Raw genomic sequence first — 20,548 nt, forward strand, 5'->3', positions numbered from 1 at the left:
TTAATATGCTGTCAAATATTAATGTTGCAAATTATTGTGGCCTCGCGTCATTAAACCGATCAATGTCAGGCGTGCGAAAAAAGTCTCTCTGACAATAGAATTATTTCGCCTGCAAAAACAAATGCGAGGACCTCGAATATCCTGGTATTTGATTACTGTGCATATTTTGTCGCACAACTACCGTGAAATATTTAAACGCGTGCCTAACAATGCAACGCGAATTTAAAATTACAATTTATCTCTCAGTTTTACCAAAATGGGGTTTGCGCACCGCGGGCGAGGATGCATTCTGGGACTGGGATTGGGAGTCCTTCAAAGCCTGCAGTTGGTGTCTGACTTTTGAATCGTCTTAGAGTTTAAGACTGAAAGCTCATCGACGAGAAAGAAACTCTTAAATACATTTTATATCTATTGGCATTGTCTAAAAAAGGATTACTTAACTCTTTTTTAATAATTTAATTAAGTTTCTAATACGCTTTAGTTTCTGTGCTTTATAATATCAAATATATTACACCAACAATGGATAATTTACTTACTTGAAACCTTACTTGTGTTCCAATAATAAGACAAAGTTGTTTCTAACCAAGACCACCTGTCTTTGAAAAAGTCTCCCCTTAAGTCCAGGTAAATATATTGAAACGTTGTGGTTTTTGTATCTTTCAACATAAAGATTTATTTTGCTATTCCGAAAGAAGAGTTTGATTAATTATTAAGACCTCTATTATCCGCTTTCTTAACATTGTTTTTAATTTGATAAATGGCGTTTGCTATTCACATAAGTGGTTTCTTCTGATACTTTATCATAAAAATGGTGCTGTATGATGTACTATTGCTCATATTGACATCAGCACTAGCGCAGACTGCCACTGACTTTACGCCATATTCAAACCAGTCTTATGAGCAACTTGGCCCCCAAGAATGGTGGTGTCAGGATAGCCATTGGTCATATACTACCGATTAGTCCTTATCTCAGATTGGTCTTTCTGGTGAAAAGTTCTTCTGTTACTAATTTATTTTATTAGGTTTTCACTGGAAATAGTTGCTCAACCTAAGATTCATAAATATGGCTATAGGTCGCTCTTTTACAAACCAAAATCCTATTATGATGGCACTTACATTTGTGGTTGACACGAACCTCCTTCCTCTTACTCCATTGTCCACTCATCAGTTTAACTTAAAGTTCATTAGGTCTTAGGAAATATAGTATACACCAATGAACAAATATTAACCTGTGAATGATTACTTTGTAACTATTATCAGCAGTATCAGTATCAGCTGTATATGACGTATGTTGACAATGTTCGCCTGTCCATCCATAACGCAGCCTTTATCATACCCTATATGAAAACTTCTTAAGGGAGTTAAAAGAACCTTTTAGCCACAACTCTCCATAGGCAGTTTGAGGCATAAATTTAACGTATTTTGTAATTTGGTTCAAAGGTGAATATATTCCGATGTTTTCTTTAAGTTGAAGAACAGTTCATGCTGCTTAATGTTGAATATTTTGTACAACTTTTTTCTTCTTTTCCATCAATTCTTCCTTCCCAAATAAATGTTCTAGTAAGTTATTGGTACATCGTTAATGAGCTTTTTTTGTATAGCAATAGAAACAGTTAAACGAAAATATTGTGAGTTTGACCGAACACTTATCTAAAATATATTTTAGAACATGATTCTGTTCCTCAATCACAAATACCAAATTTTTAAGGACTTTTAAACTTTTACTTTAATTCTAAATATTAATATTTTAATGGTAGCGGTGCCTGGGAATGTTTTTGCAATTATTGTTGTAATTCATAATGAGAAAACGCAGTAGGAAGCCGCAAATAGCTGTGCATTATTATTATGGAGCTCATTTCCGGTAATTTTTTAGTCTGTCTGCCTATTTCCGATTGCCTTTCCTTGGTTTTCCTTGCGGGAAGGCACACTTTCCACATATATTTTCATTGGTTTTTTTGACATACAGCACATGCTCTGTTAGCTTTATTAACTGGAGCCTTTATTGCGGCAATGGCCGGGAGGCAAGTTGGAGAGGAAGCGAGGAGGCCAGGAGGCCGAGCTGAAGGGACACGAGACTGCAATCGTTTCACATGCCAATTTTTTGCCATTTACCATGGCGTTGTGTGAAACTCGAGTCAAAATGCCATGGCAGCAGTTTGATTTTTTTGGCTGGTGTGTGCTTTTTTCGACCAACGCTTAACCCTTCAACTCCTGAGAAAAAACTAGCCGCGTTCCATTATGCCCCCCACCCACACACTGGCTCCTTTAATTGCCCACTCGACGAGGTTTATGGGGGCAGCAGCAGACATTTAATTTATTTTAATAATTATTTTTTATGTTTTGCGCTTGCTCCGCTTTGGCCGCCTTTGCCTGCCGCCTCCTCTTTTTAAATTAAATTATAAAGTCGCGAGTTTTTGTTCTCCCCGCTTTTTAATGAAAATGAAAAATGTTTTCATGTGGGTCGATGGTGCACAAATTCACTGGCAAAGTAAACAATGGCAGCGGATGGCGGGGTTCCGGCTGTTGGGGTGTACACTACATTTTGCGGTTCAGTAAATATTCGCTTTAGGGCTATTCCATAATAAGAGCGACCTCGGTACTCTCGAAGACAATCTGCTCCCCAGCCGTACCTAGGAAGGCATAATCGGTCTATTTGGATATCAAAGTCATATAAGAACAGACCAATAGAGCCAGTAATGGATAAGGTGACTGGAATAATTACCTTGGGAATTCCGTGCCCAGTTCTGGACTGCAAGTAACGACACACGTTCGCGGATGAAGTTTACATTATTTAAGACGGCATTTTTATTTTCTCTTAAACCAAGATGAAATTGTTTATGTAATATTTATCATACAGCTTGCAGTGCTTGGGAACTAAGCTAGAACAGGGCTAATAGTAAAAATATCGGTATCGAGGGACTTAGATCTAACCTCGGTTCCATTCTCATTTGGTAGCCACGTACATGAGTTTATACTTATAAATCTGGTCTTGAAGAAAAGCTTGAGCTTTCTCGTTGAACAACCCAATAATATCACTAAAAGTAAGTAAGTAATTCCAAAGAGTGATAATTATTGTAAGCGTGTTTGTCCAGAAACATAAGTGTCAACCCACGCACCGCGCCCAACAAGATTGTTTCAGTTTAAGCCCTTATGTTTACATCCTAATACTTTGTATTTCCGTTTCGAATCCCAGTTCCCTCCAATTTATACTCGATCCTTTGAAGTGTTCTCTTAAATTTAGATTTAGCTTAAACATCAACAACTTTTTACAGTAAGCAACTTCCACCTAGCACAAAAATAATAGTTTTTGACCAACACGATTTATAAGGGTATTGCTTACGAAGTAGTTTATCTTAGTTAGACTAACATCGGGTTTCCGTAGACTTTTTGTACACTTTCCTCGAGGAGCTTAGCCCGGCCCCGCCCCCAGACGGCCCATGCCCAGAGCGACCAAAAGAATCAGGATCAGTGAGTAGGGAGCGATGCGGTGGGCCCATCCTTTCAGGTCCTGCATGTGATCCAGGTCGTCGGTCCAGGACTTGGCGTCGTGCTTGGTGAGGTGCGGGCTCTTACCGTCCGAGCGGTAGGAGGCGCTGTGATCAGATCCTGGAAGAAGGAGTGGGGCAAAAAAAGAAAAGATGGGGATGAGAATTCGATGATTGATTGAAGTATTTACGGTTCTTTTGTGGACTCTTTCCTTTTACTACACTGACTTAATCAACTGACACATGCCACTTTATGGGCGCCCTTCATATTGCTGCGACTCGAATGTCATCAGCTGAATGTCCTTTTTCAATTATGCGCTTGCCACACGCCAACGAGCATAAACAATAGACCCAGGATGCGTTTATGGCCACCCATTTGTACCAGGCGACAATGCGAAAGAGATAAAACGACCCCACAGCCGAGGGAGAGGAGTGGAGGCGGGTGCAGGATTGGGGACAGTGAGCCCAGGATACAGGATACACAAACCCAAACTGTTTGTCAACTGGAGGAGCAGAAAGTATTGCATATAAAAGGGACACAACTTTGCCTGCCCCACTTATTTATAACATTCTCACTTATACTCCTTCACTTGCCCCATCTCTTTGGGAAAAGCGAAAGTATTCCCCCACCTCCACTCTCCACTCTCCACTCCTTCTTGCTGGTATTTTGTTTCAATTTCACTTGGCAGCATCGAAAATTGTTTCGATTTTTATTGCTTAAGTGCGTTAAACCCTTGCGCCATGCATTCCAAACAAGGGGGTGACTTGTGGGAGGAACACCCTCACATATATGTACATATATATCCATAGGACACATTCCGATCGGGCACTCCGGGCGTGTAGGGGGTGCAGGAGGTGCAGGAGGTGCAAAGGCTGTGAATTGTTTTTGCCATCAATTTATCGAGCAGTTTGTATTTTTTGCGAGTAGTCCTTCTTTTTCGGCTGTTTGTTTGCCCGGAAATCTGGTTCATTGGACATTTGTTTGCCTGTTGGGCTGGGCTCTGAATGGACAGGACGGGATGGAGGGGGTGACTCGATTCTCTTTGTCCTCCCCTCGATTTGGTTCTGTTTGACTTTGACGTGGGGCCATTGGTCATTAGGTGGATGGCAAACAATTGTTTGCGGCCTTTTTTGAGATCACGTTTGGTTTGACCCAAGGGGATCCAAAAACATAAACAGTCTAAGGAGTGCAGGGTGAGGATGTGCTTGTCCATGGGTTTGTTTATTCAGTTACCCAGAATAAGATTTGCTTGGCCAATCAATTCGATTTGAAAATTAAAAAGTCGAATGAAGACTAAATCAGCCAAAAAGTGTGTAATTGCAAGTGCAAAATATGGAATACAAGTTCTTTGTGTCAAACCATTGAATATGAAAATTTGATTTGGAAAAGTGTTCTGATACAAAAACAAAATCCCCTTCCTAAAAGGTAGCCTTGAATTCGCGCAACTTATGAGTTATAAATACAAATAGTATTATGTTAATATATTATTCAGTTTCCTTGTCTGTATCCCAATCCTCGTGACTCTAAAGATTAAAAATGGAAGATCTTGAGTCAGAAGGCACCTTAGACTAAGACGGATCCACATACATATCCTGCCAAAGTAAACACACCAGCGTGAATTGAACGCCTTTGACCTCGTAAACCATCATCGAGGCAGTCGGACTTCATTGCATTGGGCCAACTTTGTCATAACTATGAAATACGGCCCGACGGCTGGTCCTTCATTTTCGGTCCACCCAGGGATTCCTGGTATTGTTTTTAACGAGAACCCTTTTATTTTTATAACGGAAATGCGCAAATTGCTTTGCACCGTGTTGCCAATGTGTTTGTATTTGTCTGTCTATCAGTGTGTGTGTCTGTGTGCGTCGGTGTTGGGGTGGTGTGTCTCTCGGTTTTTATTTTTCCATAAGCAGCTTTTCCACAAAACTCCTTTGCGCTCCCATTCCGAGCTGGGTTGCCTCGGTTGGTCTTGTTTTGCTGGCGTCTGCAAACATTTCCATGTGTGAAAGCCGGCAACACCGACACGCATCGAGGTCCTTGTGTATGCAGCGTGTGTGTGTGTCTGTGTGCGTATGGCTGATTTTTATTGACGTTTGAGCATGTGTTTATGGGGGTTGGGAAAGTCCCAGCGGTGTCTTTAAAGAGCTTAGACGAAAACGGGCGAGAGGCAGGTGCTGCCTTGGCGAAGAAAGCAAAGAAAGTCCTGTTTTGCCGAAGAAAAACGCTTTAGCTCAGCGAAGCTCTCTCAGAACTACTGGAAACTTTAAGTAATTTTAGCATAATTCCCCGGGTGATCCTTGGGGAGCGATTGGGCTAATAGAAATAAACAGCTTCGCATCTCTATCCACCCGCAGGAAAAGAGTGGAGGAGGGTGCTTGAGCTTGGGGCTCCGCTTGAACTCCATTTGGCCTTTGGCTTTCACACCTCGATTTCGAGCCTGTTGCACTTAAGCGAAATGAGGAAAAGGCGCCAGTTGCACTCCGCACTCGAGACTCACTTGGTCCCTCCGTGCGTTATATTTATTGTGCAGCTTTTCCCGCCTTTTCAGCTTTCCCTGCTTTCCACGACGAAGACGACTTGCCCCCGAAAGAAGCCTCCGCGGCACCCATGAAAAGCCCGCGGCACGCGACGGCCATTCGAACGCTGTCTGTCTGTTGCATTTCATTTACTTCATCATTTTTCACTTGCAGCACGGCTGGATGGCCGGCTCGTGCAAATTATAGGCAAATTATTGCCAGACACTGAATGCTGTAGTAATCATGAATCCAAGGTCCGAGTTCGGGTTCGAGTCCTGGCTTCGCATGCGAGCTCCCTGGCCGGAGCAGTGCAATTTTCTTTTATTGCATTTCCTTGTAATTTGTGCCATATTGTTTGCTGTTGTCCGCACAAATTAAATATGACAGCGACAGCGACAGCGACATCGGAGGAGCCGGCCAGCAGCAGCTCCTGTGGTTGATTGCAACATTTTAATGACAGTTTAAGTGGCGCGCCGAGTGCATCTGCAGCACTTAATGGGGACACCGGTTTGTGGCCTCGGGTCAACTAAGCGCCGACCGAGCGGACGAGGAGCAGGATGCCCGCGCCGTTCGAATCCATTGAAATTGGAAATTGAAATTAATTGGCATGCGGACATCTGGACATCTGGTCATCTAGACTCATGATAAACTCACTCGGTTAACTCGGCCGTTTCAGTTTAATAGAAACTGTGGTTAGGTCGTGTTATTATACTCAGTGATTGTGGCAGACTAATTTCAGACTCAGCCCAAAGTATTTCCCTGCTATTGAAACTGTCGAAGGACTTGAATGTTTCAAAGGACGACTAACAAGGACAAGGTACAAGGTGACGAACTTTAATCAAGCTGAAGTTTGTTTCCCCTTCAACTGTTTTATCTGATCAAAATGAGGCCACTCTTTAAAAATGTGGTTCATGTAATATTTGCCGAATCCCAAAAATCCCTAATGATAGCATCACTTTCCCTGCCCCATTTCCCATTCCCCGCTAGCAGATGAGCGTGGTTCCGGGAAAGAGTTGGTGTGGAGCAGGGAAATGTCGCTTTGGTCATGAAACTTTGCTTGTCGCCGGCTTGTTCCGCCTTAAAGTGTCAGCGGCCGAGCAAAAACAGTCGCGACATATGCAAAACGCGGCAACGATAAGCGAACAAGCCACACCCTCCCCGCCGTTCCTCCCTCTCCACGAAAATGGGTGGTTATACTGTAGAATAGTATGCTATGGTATCCCACCTACTGGCACGATATGTGCAACATCTAGCAGGTAATAAATCTAACTGTAAACGCAGCGCTTACGACGTTGCATGCAGCGCTTGAAAGTTGTCGTCATTGTAGCACCCGCATCCAAGAGCCCCATTTACCACCCCCTTAAGAGCCACCCGTTTCGCCATTTCCCCGCCCCGTCCCTTCCAAACGGATGGCCATCGCCATCCTGCGAGGGATGCAACATTTTTGCTTGCGTTTGCCAAAAACGACGGGATAATGCTGGGGCAAGGGCAGGGGCAGGGGCAGGGGCACGGGCAGCTCCACCGCCTTGACGCCTTGTGTGCAATTTGTCTGCTATTTTTATATTGCGCTTTTTGGTGCCCTTCCCTGCAGCCCCTTCAGCAGCTCACGCCCACCCTCATATTCAATTTGTTCGATTTGATTTTGTCGAGTGCATTTTATTTTTAGTCAAGCGCGTATGCAGAAAATTTCCACATCGCAGCAAAGGCCCTGTAAAGTTTTATGCATTCGTCCTTGCGGAAAGCACAGAAGGGGGAGCATTGTCGCCAATTGTGTGATCGGGAAATGCGGGACATGCAGGAAATCGGAAAGCAAGTGTAAAACTTTATGCTTATCGATTGGCAGCTGCTCCGAGGAGACTCCCTGTGCTTTAGCCCAACAGCTCGATAGTTTCATTCGCACCTCGGGCTAAGAATTTCTCCCCTTTCGGCTAAGAACAAATGGCGGGAGCCCATTATTATTTATTATGATTGTACATTACGACCTCTGCATTAGCAGCACATTCCAGCGGACACATTGTCAACTCAGCAACTGGGCTAGAATTGGATGGAGCAGGGAGAAATCCCAGAAACCCAGCCGTTGCATGCTAGAAAGTCGTATTTTCCCTGACACCGCTACAGAAATAGACACCAACAGACCGAAAGGAAAAGGTTCCAGTCCATTCTCTCACATGGATTTGCCAAATATTTCTAAGCAACCGCGTTTGGGTTGAGGGTATGTTCGACAATCGATAATGCTGTTAGCAACGGTGCATCTGTTAATTGCAACCATCAATAGTATCGGGTGTGCTATCGATTACTTTACGAAAGTAGATCCATTAATAATGCAATCGAATCCCCTTACTTCTGTAGTAGTCAGGGTCAATCAGACAACCAAAACCGTGAACTAGTGCAACGGTATACGGTATCGGCCAGTCAGTCTGTGCCGTTCATGGCCAGAGCTCTCTCGCAGCTTGAGCCAAAAGTATCTATATCTAACAAGTGGCGACAACGACATGCCAGAGACCCTTAAGCCAAGCAGCTAAAGTCGTTATGATTTGTCATAAGCATAAAATAAATGGCGAAATATTTATGGTGTGCTAGAGCGCCCCTGGAGAAGGATTTTCCACCAATTGCTGTGCCGGAGTGGCTTAGATGGCCGTTTCCCCGGGGATTCGAGGAGGAGCCCAACTCACCGTGGTTTTGCTGCTGCTGCTGGTGGTGCTGCTGCTGGTGGTGATCCCTTCCCCTCGAGGAGGAGGGGTGGTGATCCTGCGAGTTCCACAGGCTGGACGTGGCCCCCTACGAAGACATTGTTCAGTCCGGAGGAGGACTGATCCAAGCCCTTGTTGCTGGCCTTGCCGCGCTGCAGTTTCGTGTTCTGTTGGCCACTGCCGGAGTTAAAGTTGTACGGATTGCTATTGGCGTTCTGGCTGCTGCCATAGCGTTGTTCTGCGATTACGGAGATGTTACATACGAATGTACGGGTTTATTCTTAACTGGGCCTCACCTTTGTTGTACTTCACAAGGACCACGGGCACCGTGTTGATCGAAACGGTCGGAGCCATTGTCGTCATCGTGGTGGTCTGGGGAATATCTGTGCAAGGGAATATGAGTGGTTTTAGCAATATGTGGAGGATAGAACGGAACTTAGCAGGGTATAGTAGTATCAACATTATCGAGGTAAGCACGGAACCTTAACCCTTTATGCCTGACGTTTTAATTTTAATGTTCCCTCTTAGATCACAATTTGGTATTGATATTGCCTTTTGTTTCAATAAGGCATCTTTGATTTGATAATTAAGGAAATTGGTTGTTTAATATAATAATGGGAAAGCTCATCTTAACATCAGCATTTATTGCTAGGGGTTGCTCGGCATTTTCCAGGCACTCCCCACATATTTGATTTTCCCTACCCACGTGCGGATGAAGGGTTACTACCCGAAATAGCCCTCTCGTAAATCAATCACTGACACTGGGAAAATGGTCACCTTCGAACCCCGACTGACCCTTTGTTTTGGGAATTTATCAGGCAAACACACATTGCTGTCGGCTCACGCAGAGTCATTGACTTAAATTAATTAAAAGCTCCGGCCGGGCAAATAGTTTGCGCCTAATTGCCATGGGCTCTCTGACTTATGGCCATTGTTGTTTCGGTTTACGGTGTACGGCGTACGGCTTACGGCTTACGGTTTATGGTTACGGTTATTGTTATTGGCACTGTTGTGCCATTCATGCAGTTATTGTTACTTACTCCAATACTTACGGTACAGTTTGATCGCGCCATCAGTGTCGCCCAGGGAGTTTTTGGCCACACATCGATATGCCCCGAAGTCCTGGATGTCCACCTCGTATATGGTCAGGCGCATGGTTATTTTATAGCCCGATTCAAAGGTTTCCGGCACAAAGCGCTCACCTGAAAGAGGAGCATTAGAGGGCTTGAGACCACAGTGCACTCTGACCCCTTTTCGAACTGAACTGAACTGTACTGAACTCCTATCTGACCCTTTCCTCCGCAGGCAGCGACGAAGCTTCTTGTCAAAGTAATTTAACTTACTAAGAAAAGAACTTTGCATTCGCCCTAGCTCAGCGCAACTCAGCTCGGCTTAGCTCAGCTCAAATGAATCCAACGGGGGCAGACCCGGGCTAGTCCTGGCATGCGGCATTCGGCATCCTGGCAGGATTTCAGGACGCTTCTGCCCCTGTCAAATGGCTCGTTTTAATTTATACAAAAACAAGTCTGTTCTCGGTATTGTTGCCTGTCCCGTTTTTGTTTGTCATGCAGGTTTTGATTTACGTTTGATGTCGGTTAGATTTAGTAGCACTAAGCCGAGCATTACGTTTTGTCCAGGTTCGGTAATTGTTATGCATGCCGGTTAGGCGACTGATTACTCCAGCAAAATGCCATTGTGATGGCCCAAGCAGAGATGTAGATTTCGGGCCCTTTTCTTGATTACAAATAATTGGGTTTCGGGGGCGAGAAATCGGGGAGTAGTCGTATATTCGTATCCTTCTGGATTTGGCTTTCGTTGGACTGGACATTTTCACCGGCTAATAAGAAAATGTAGAAAAAGAGCAACACTTGGCTGGTTTTTGTTAACGCTTTTTGCGGTTATGGATCTTGTGACTATCTCAAAACTAAAACAGAAAACTCCATTAAAATCCAACGGCGGTCGGACAGTTCCCGGCAACTGCTTCTGACTTGAGGTCATTTTCAATCACTTTTTTCCATTTTCTCCGCTGGCAAAAAACAACTTGAAAATAACTGGAAAGAGGAAAGCATACCGACTGCATGTCTGTGACTTTTTCCGCCGGCCTCTATGCCGATGACGATGCCTTTTCCCGGCCAGTCCATCTGGGTGGCAGGGGTTAAGTGGTCGTGAATGGAGTCCACCGCAGTTATTCTGCGACCGCGGATTCGAGTGTTCGGCTCAATGTTTATTTTTTCCAGCACTTTTTACTTGTGCTCTGCAGCACTTTTTGTCATCGTGCTCAGTCCATTTCTCAGTGAAGATGAGTGGGAGAGTTGAAGAGGTTAAATGAAGAGATGGACCCATCCGTCGTTAAAGGCCCTTGGAAAATTAAATTGAACGTTCTGGACAAGAGGTTGGGCCGAGAGCAGCCTTAGACCATTGAAATTGAACTGGGACAAGACACCGCAGATGGGGACAGATATTAATATAACATAAAACTTGAAATCAGTTCATTCAGCATTGCAGGTAGGTTGAGTTGTACTTTGATCCCTTTACCATCATCTGGCTTCAGTAATGAGCACTTTAAGAAATAAGATCTTTTAATTTAAGATAGAAAGTCTAAAAATTATTTTAATTTAGCGCAAGCTCAAAATAGTCTTCATTACTCGCGATTGGTTTTAAGTCCTTTATGGAATTGGTAAACGTTGGAGGAAAGGATTATCCGATACTAAGTGAGGAAGCGGTGATAACAAATCTCTCTCAGTTCTCTGGCTAGGTAACATTTTCGATTTAGCGGGTCTGATTCCTAAGTTTCCACGTTATTAAAGGTTTCCTAATAAATAGGAACTGACTGCGGGGGATAGGAACTGACTCCCTAACAAAATATCGACGGAACACTTACCTGGCACGATAATCGTATCGTTCTTCATCCAATAGTTGATGGACTTGGGGTACGCCTCCGACTGGCATTCCAGGGTTATGTTCTGGGTAAGGGCAGCGCCGACTAATTGATTTTGTATCCAAATCATGGGTGGAACTGCAAAACAGGAGAGGAATGCCACAGCCAGGCGTCAGAAAGCAAGAATGAAAAGCTGATGGCAAATATGTGGTACGGAGGTTTGCGTCAGGTGCGGAATGTTTGAGCGATTGTTATAAGGTGTGGGCGCGCCCCCACGTGGAACAAAGAATTCCCATTTATAGAGAAATTCCGTTCGTTATCGTTATTGTTTTTCTAGTGCTTTATGCTGCCGTTTGGCAATTCGCTGCGGTTGCCATTTATTGTTTCCAACTAATTGCTTTTTAATTTTATAGCAAAGCCACAAAAAATGCTTTGCAATCGAAACTGAAACGAAGCGAACCGAGCAGAGTTGTGGTTGGCTAACCGGCCAGGACTCTCCAGAGCAACTTCTCCGGCGGTCCGGCTTAAATATGTGCCGTGAACTTACCTAACAAATTGTTGAGCAATTTTAATTTTTATTTAATTAGCGAGAGGAGCCGGGCAAAGTGCCCTGAAAATGCTAACTAGCTGCTGCTGAAGCGGAGGGGTGGGGGCCGAGCACACACTTAATTATTTGCTTTATGCTTGGCACCTAAAAGTATACAGCATTTCCCAGCCACCCCTCCACACTTCAGCTCGCACTCGGCCTCTCCCCGGGAAAATTAAAATGCAGGGCATATTTAGCATGGCAAGATTTCGAGTGGGTCTTTGTGTGTGTCACAGTCGCAGTCGCAGTCCAGTCGCAGTCTGTGACTGTGTCTGGTGTTTGTTGGTTGGTGTTTTCCGCTGCGGTCTCGTCTAGAGCGCCCTGCTCCCCGCCCAGGCCCATGCCCCAGGAGCAGCATGCGGTGCCAGTGCCTGGCGCAGAACTATAAATATTTAAATATGCTAAAATTGATGGGCCGCCCCGCCCCAAATACTCACAGTGCACAATGAGCATCACACGCTTGCTGACTGTTGGCGGGATGCCATTGGAGGCGATGCAGAGATAGGCGCCCATGTTCAGCCGGTTCACTTTGGCGATGGTCAGGAAAGATCCGTTGAAGGCGACGGCTGGGGATAGAGTTGGAAAGAGCAGAAAAAACGATGGCGTGCGATTAATATCGGAGGCACCGATTGGCATATCTACAGTCACTTTTCGCTGCCATATTCCCACAGTCAGCCGGAATGTCTCCGGCATCTTGTATCCCCATTTCACCCAAGGAACTCTCCCTCAGCCCCAGATGGAGCACAGTACTCCAACATACACACGAAGTCAAAACTAATCCTGCAGCTAATCATCGCGTTCTCATGTTTAAGCTCATGCTACTCTGAAAATCCTTAGCACTATGAAAAAACTCGGAAAAAGATCCAATTTTCTCACTGATCTAGATTCACATATTGTCTGTCTATTTAAACTATTTTTTTAATAATCCCTTTTTTAATACTTTAGACTAACTTATTAATCTTCTAACTAAATAATGCATCAGCTTTATTTATCTGAAATAAATATCTTCTTAGAATCTTAGAAGCCCTACGGGTTCAGTTCACAGTTTTTCCTCAGTGCATGGCTTCCACGTTGGCAGGACTCGACAGATGGGAAAGCCTTCAGACAACTCCAACACAAAGCCGGAAAATTCAAATTTCACATATTCAACATGTTAGCTATGTCCCCTCCCGCCTTCTTTTCCCCTTATTGCATCCATTTAGTTTGCCGTAAGTCCTCGACATTTGGCAATAAATTTATGAGTGCAATATTTCCTGGTCGAAGCAAGCTTCAAGCCGACTGCGATCTGGTGATGTCCTTTTATCTTATTTTAATTACAAGCCACTCCACATGTGGCAGCTATTAGAGGAAACCCGATTCCGCTCAAGTGCCAAACAATCAAACCATTTTACCTCCTTCAGCACAACACAGCAAATTATGGAGCTGGGACTCGTTGCTTGTCGCCCAGCACACACGAGTTAATTACACGCAGAGGAAAGTAACTTTAAAATGCTTTGAGATGGAATTTAATGCTGCGGAAACATGCAACTCACCCTCTGCGCCGTTTGGCAGTGGTATCAGTTCGCCACCTTCGCGTCGCCAGGTTATCGTCGGAGTTGGCGATCCCGTCGCGGCGCACTTGAGGGTTACGTTGGAGCCCTCACGGATTACCATATCGGTGCTGGTCGGGTAGTCCAGTATGTCGGGGGGAACTGTGTTGAGGATGCCCGGAGCACGTGCGCCACGTAAGCGGAGATACGGAGTTTTAAAGCGGCATATTATTCATACGCAGCGTGGGACAGCGACCGAATTGTTTGCGTGAAATGTGCGGCGGGTTCAGAACCATGTTGTTAGCGGCGACGAAGTTGTTTGCATGAAAGAGGAAAAGGAAACAGGGGCATCGTTATTGAGTTATTAAAGAAGTTAAAAAGTAATTCTAGAAACGTTTCTGTTAATCTCAATTAAAAGGGTTCCTTTGCTATAGCTAACTAGTCCTCGTTGTGTCATTTCCAGTCCAGGAGAAGCCATAATTAAATAAAATGTTTCAGTATAGGTTTTTGCTTGGCAGACCTAGAGCTAGAAAGGAAAACTCTGAACATTTGGCATTTCGATGCCATAGAAAACTGAAGGACTGCACGTCTGTATGCTCTTTTGGGGTGCAATTATAATTTTACGCTCAACTATCCTGCATTTTCCTAACAAACAATTAATAAGCGTTAAAGTAAGTGGCAGAAATTAAATAAAACCCAGCTGAGTGTCTGTAAAGAACCTTTTATTTCTGGTTGAATCTTTTAAGAACTATCGACCAAAGTCAACCTAGTTATTTCAGGTGCACTCCCTATAAAATAGAATTAGTTTCCCGGAATGATTGCCTCTATTAACAGCACTCAGTTTTCCTTTTGTGGCCTTTGAAATCCGCTGCTTCCACAAGCTTCCTCTTTCAGGAAAGCCGCCGACAGCCAAGTTATGACTCACACAACGTGGCCCGAAGTCTTTATGCCAACAATGATGTGCATGTTTTACAAAATGTACTTTGACTTTTCACCCGGCCCTCACAGCCGTATATGTCGTGTCCTACAAATTGGATGTAGGCTCCGCTCCAGCTGCTTTTTCCCTGTGTTGACTTTCCCTAATAGCTCGACTCATGTCACACAAAGCGGCTACACCGACGGGCGGTCAGAGTGGGCGTGGCTGGCAATTTCTTTTCTTCGCCGATATTCGTGTGCACGGCGTGCGTTGATAAGTTATGAAATCAGGTGAAATGATGTGTGATTAAATTGCCGTTTCAGAAATTAATTTCAATTGGATTGAGATGACGGTAAACGTCAGATGTTGGTTGGGCTGACTTCAGGACCCACCACCGACCACCGATTGGAGTCCGGACTGCCTTTGATAGCTTAAAGCTCTAACGCTTAACTATTCAACTTGAAAGTGTGCTTAGGAAAGTAGTCGGCCAACGCAGTAAAACGACAATAATCACATTTGGAAATATCATTGACTTAATCGGTTCATCCTGTTTCTAGGCTTTTTCATATCCGTGCACCCGAGTGCAACTCTTCAGATAGTCGCAGCTGGGCAGCCTAAGCCCACTTAACCACGGGCACAACGTCAGTGCGGGAACATATTGCTTTGTATAAATTATTCAATGCCTGGCTGGCTTCCTCACTGATCCCCATGCATACGGTTGGGCAAAAACAATCATCGCCAAAAACAACAAACTGCCGACTAACAACGCAAAACAACTACGTGAAAGTTCAGCGCCGAAAATGCGAGAAAAATACGAATATTTGTTCAAAATTTGTTTCCTGACTGTAGTTTTCTGGAGTTTGCTTCTTTTTTCACTATGGATTTTGTGAGATTTTTAGAAAGAGGATTAATTTGGGCGGCATCTAACACTGCCCGTCGAATAGCACTAGCTTATGGCGGAGATAAATAATGCGTCAATTCGGTTATCGAGGCTAACACTAAAAGCCAAAAGTTAGATTGCAGCTTGAATTGCGCATATTTTCCTGATTTAAAATCTTTCTTTAAGGCCCTAACTTTGTACATCCCCCATTGAACATATCTCAAATTATCAGAAATAATCTATACTTTTCACATTGTTACGTGGTATTCTCAGAATAATATGAATTCCCGGGAAGCTGTCTGCTTTCGAGATCAAGTATCTAAGCCTCCATGTCTGCCAGTCAAATCTTAAATATTAAAGCATGGTTGAAGAATAGATTCTTGATAAAGAACTAGGTATACCTATTTATTCTTAACAGTTAAAAAGGTTATTTCTCCAACAAATGGAAATCGAAGGCACTATGGCGAATAGTTCCCAGGACGTTGAAAATGTTACGTTATCAAGTTGAAAGGTAGATTCTTAATATAAAAATAGTAAAATGGCTATGAAATAGGCTTAACGCAGTAAGGTGAGGTCACTACTTATTACTTATTCTCCCCTTAACCATCCCGACCCTGTTGCTCCCCTTTTCCATTTTCCAGCGACTGGCTTATAAGTCCTGATCACTTTCACGCCGCCGTTTATTTGCTTATTTCGCGGTGTGGAAAACTACAACCGCGCTGACAACAATAATAGTTGGTTGCCATCGCGTGGGCTGAATGGGCGGGCGGTTGGTTTGGGTGGAGGCGTGGGCGGAGGTGGGTGGAGCAGGGAAAAGCATACACCACAGAATCGAGCACTTTGTCAGTGGCAGCTGGGAAATCCGCGCTGATTTAAAGCGGCTTGCCATTTTGCTTATGGACTTAGTGCGGTTGTGTGTAAATTATTTTCGTGGCAAGCCGCCGTTGTGCTCAGTGTATCGAGGAGGACGACTGGGTCCTTAATGAATTTCAACATCAATGAAAACACAATCAACCAGAGTGGTTACTTATGCGGATGGTGCGGGGCAACCGGAAACGAGACACAAAACCCCAGCTCCGAACTGGGTGGTATATCCATTTTAAATTCGCCTACGGGCGGATCTGCCCACCCGGTGGGCTCTGAGGTTTTTCGGTGCCGCTCCGACGTCTACGTCGTCTGAATAATTAACGCCAGGACATGGACGACCTGGACATGGACATGGATGTGGATGTGGATGTGGATGTGGATGGGACAGGTGCACGTAGCATGTAAATTGTTTCATTACCTTTCGCTCTCTGCCGTTTGTGGGCCGAACTAATGTGTTGGTTAAGTGAAAACTTTCCAACAAAAGCCCGTTGGCATGGAGCTCGGCTTAAGTCGAGTATTCGCTTCTTCTTTTCGCAATTAGATCCAATCGAGAGAAATATCGTTGGAAGTTGCACAACTTCGCTTCCCTAACTCAGTTCCAGCCCCAATCGCCACTTGGCTGAGCAATTAGTGCAATTTGAAAAACTATCAACAGCAACTTTGTTATGGCTCCGAGTTGAGCGTTCGCCGAGGCACTCAAGGCAAATTACAATTCATTCGAGGCCCTCAAAGTTACCCACATGCGTCAATTCCATTTCAGGGCTCTGGTCTACTTGGTAAGCTAGAAATGTGGAGTGTGCAACCTTCAGTCCCATACTCACCGACGACATCCAGGTAGCCCACTTGACTCTTCATGGGATCCGTGTTTATTTGGCACATGTACCTGTAATCGAGGGAGTGAGATTTTGGCATTAGATTAAGTATTGGCCAGCAGCAGGCGGGGGAGGATTGCAATTAGGGCACCGTTTGGGGAACTGCCATATCCTAAGAGGCAGATATGGAAACATGCAGCTGGATAGTGGATACATTACCAGCCTTTGTCGGACTCCTTTACATCACGTATACGCAAAATCCAGGCACGTTTCTCGGCGTGAGTTATGCTCATGCGATGATTTTTGGTTATGACGTGATTTTGTATCGTTAGAATGGTCTGTGTATCGACACGTAGCCACGCAATCTACGAGAACGGAAAAGGAAAATGTACGAGTAGTATATTGCAGTAAGAGAAGCCGTTTATATTTGGGTAGATTTGAGTTGTAAAACTAAAACGTTCAGCGATTTCCTCGTCCCTATGCTAATGCCCCAGTGGCGTGGCCGGAGCTCATTTATTACGCCCAGGGGCAGGCCAGGTGGGAAAATGTCACCAGGAAGGTGGAAAGCTTTTCGGATAATGCCCCTAACCGATGCAAAATAGTGGAAACTGTGCCAGAGAGGAGGGCCGTGTAAAATTGATTTCAATTTTGTTCTATATTCTTAGTACTCGGGTTGACAAAGACCTTTCCTTGAGGCGCCTTTGTCATCGGGGGTATTATGAAATATAGCTCAAAGAAACTGCCGAGCTCATCCTTCCTGCTACCTACCGCGATGTTTGTGCTACATTCTGAGTATTCCTGATTGCATAGCTCGGAGTTGAGATTGCTATACGGTCAGGAAGGCTTTTAACATGGCTTCAAATCTGATTCAACCAAGGGAACTTACAGTGTGATAAACAACGATCTTTGGCCGAGTTCTCTTTGATCACCGGTTACTGAGGTTGTTACCAGTCCGGCTTCGTTTTCTGGCGATCAAACAAACTCGACTTCAAAACCCAATCCCAACTTCCTCGCCGGGCACACAAGCTCTAAGGTAGAGAAAATGTTGTCTTTGACGCATTCTAGACATCAATTTCCCTAGCTTTCAATTTGTCTGCCCCCACGCAACCGGGATACCGATAACGTGGACATTACAATCCTGCACAAAGGACTCTATTAACTTGGCCAGATACAATCCATTTGTTGCTTTCGTATCGGCAATTTATAGGGACTTTTCTCTCGTTTTGTTTACCTTTTAATGTGTCACGAAATCAAAGTGACGCCCATGGGCCCGGAACGTGCCTAACAAAAGGGTCAACTCAGCCTAAAGGCACGACACGCAAAGGTGGAAAACTAGGTCCCAAACTTTGCCACGTTCCAGTCGATGAAGTGCAAATGGATAATAACCGACGGAGCACACTGATCAGGTTGGTCTTCTTATGCCGTAAATTGTACATTTAAATCTACCTGTGTAGCTACCGAATTTGGGCAACACTCTCAGTTTCTAATCATCAAAATGGTCACGTTTAACAAAGATATGGCAGCGGATATTTTTACAATTTTGAAACAAAACAATCGAAGGTATCGAAGGTATTCAAAAATACGGTTAAATAAAGACTCACCTTGTAAGTCTGCAAATTGTCGACCACGCACTGGAGTATAGCCTCCCGACTCACGGGCACTGTCACGTTCTGCAGGAGTTCCCCGAACTTTGGAAGATCTGCAAGGGAGGAGAGAATACTGAGTAGTGACTTGTTCTTCTTCTAATCTAGAACAAGGTATATATCAGATTGTTTCCTATATTCGAGGGCTGAAACATCTGTATCTACCTTTGTTTCGAATGGACAAAAGAGCACCCCTCGAAAGTGATACTCGAGCAATACCAGTAATAATAATCCGAGGTCAAACTTGTCTTAGAATAGGGGAGCTTAACTTATGTACGCAATGTTTAAGTTAGATCCTTTTTTCTACGATAATTCGGCCGTCAGAACAACATGCTATTTACTATATCTGAATCAATAAATGGCCATAACTTTGAAAAGGAAAATGCACTCAAACAATTTACAACATTATTTAATAGTTTATCGGGCTATGCATTTTAACATTCCCTTAAAATGCAAAAGAACACAAAGCTGGAAAGAAAGAGGCTGTACATATACATTCTGGATCAGGATCGTACGACATGTGAACTTCGAGATTCAGTAAAATGCATCGGCTATAATAGTGTGATGAAACCCATCTTCTGCCATCACATCTCGTCTCGTGTTTATATTACCAGCCAAGCATTCACAATATTTTCTCAGTCCCGAAGGGGATTGTGAAACCTTGAGCTCGAGTAGTTATGTAGCTCGCACCCTCCTTTTGGCCTTTGAATAAATGAATGAAAATGAAAATTGCATCTAATTTAATTTAATTTGAGCCCCCTGTCTGAGATTAGATATCAGTGGGCTGGGTACCACTCCGCCGTGTTTAGCATTACCCTCGTCAACATCAGCAATCATGGCCTAGACTGGCCTGCCTGTCAGCCAGTTCTCAACCAGTCAATCAAAGACCCTGCGGACTCACACATCTCTTACGCCCACCCACATTGCCGCCAAATGCTCAGCGAAGCGTCGGAAAAGCGCGTTGACTTTAAAGGCGCGCCCGCAAGTATGCAACAGATTTGTGGTTTGGCTGCGCGTTGAGCGGATGGGCGAAATCCGAGGGCGGGACGGGGCTTAAAACTTAGCCGCCTCACGCCGCCGCTTTATGTTTGTGTTTGCTCTTGTTTGTCGCTGACATGCTCGGAAACCCCAACGAAGTTTGCGCTTCGCATACGCCTCAGAATAAAATAATGAAATAAAATAAAAACATATAAGAGCATGTATGCAGGAAAACGAGTAAAACTCTGCCAGACGGAGGCCTTTTCTCATATGCGGGGCACGCATCGGTTAAGGCAAATCAACACATAACAATCTTGTACTTAAAATGCGTAAACAAGGCGATAAGCAAGGGTGATGGCCAAGAAAGTGGAGGGGCGAGTTTTTTGATGTTTATTGATGCGGCCGTAAATCTCAATTGCGGCGGGGAAAATGCGCAACGCCGGGCGAAGGACATTGTGCTCGTCGTTTTTGTGTGTCCCCACGCTGCCGTTTATTGTCGCCTAATCTCTTCCTGAACATCACGTTTCGAGCTGTCAACGATACCCTGACTTTCGTTGGGTAAACGTAATAGCCGCTTAGGAGTAGTCCTACTCTTGGTCAGCAAGTTCGTGGGACATCCATCTGTTACATATCGGAAAGGTGGCAAAACTATCGATTGACTTGAGGCTATCGGTAATTTAAGTCTTCCTTAAATCTTTCTTTTAGGAAAAAACCTAATGAATTCTATTTTAGCCTTCAATGATTATTAAAATTATGAAATTCTGGAC

At 44.3% G+C, this 20,548-nt stretch overlaps 1 protein-coding gene across 1 annotated transcript in view; it reads right to left on the reverse strand.

Annotated features, from left to right (window-relative positions):
* Nucleotides 1-2,776: 2,776 nt before the first annotated feature.
* LOC108103378 (hemicentin-1) overlaps nucleotides 2,777-20,548 on the reverse strand; it is a 34,243-nt gene continuing 16,471 nt past the window's right edge. The window contains 11 exon segments of the mRNA XM_017208824.2: nucleotides 2,777-3,606; nucleotides 8,675-8,780; nucleotides 8,782-8,930; nucleotides 8,989-9,075; nucleotides 9,745-9,894; nucleotides 11,574-11,708; nucleotides 12,594-12,722; nucleotides 13,689-13,847; nucleotides 17,170-17,231; nucleotides 17,380-17,525; nucleotides 18,762-18,859. Coding sequence (XP_017064313.1) covers nucleotides 3,410-3,606; nucleotides 8,675-8,780; nucleotides 8,782-8,930; nucleotides 8,989-9,075; nucleotides 9,745-9,894; nucleotides 11,574-11,708; nucleotides 12,594-12,722; nucleotides 13,689-13,847; nucleotides 17,170-17,231; nucleotides 17,380-17,525; nucleotides 18,762-18,859 — 1,418 coding nt within the window. The 3' untranslated portion in view covers nucleotides 2,777-3,409.

The sequence above is a fragment of the Drosophila eugracilis genome, unplaced genomic scaffold (assembly GCF_018153835.1).
Source record: "Drosophila eugracilis isolate 14026-0451.02 unplaced genomic scaffold, ASM1815383v1 contig_646, whole genome shotgun sequence".
Taxonomy (NCBI): Eukaryota; Metazoa; Arthropoda; class Insecta; order Diptera; family Drosophilidae; genus Drosophila; species Drosophila eugracilis.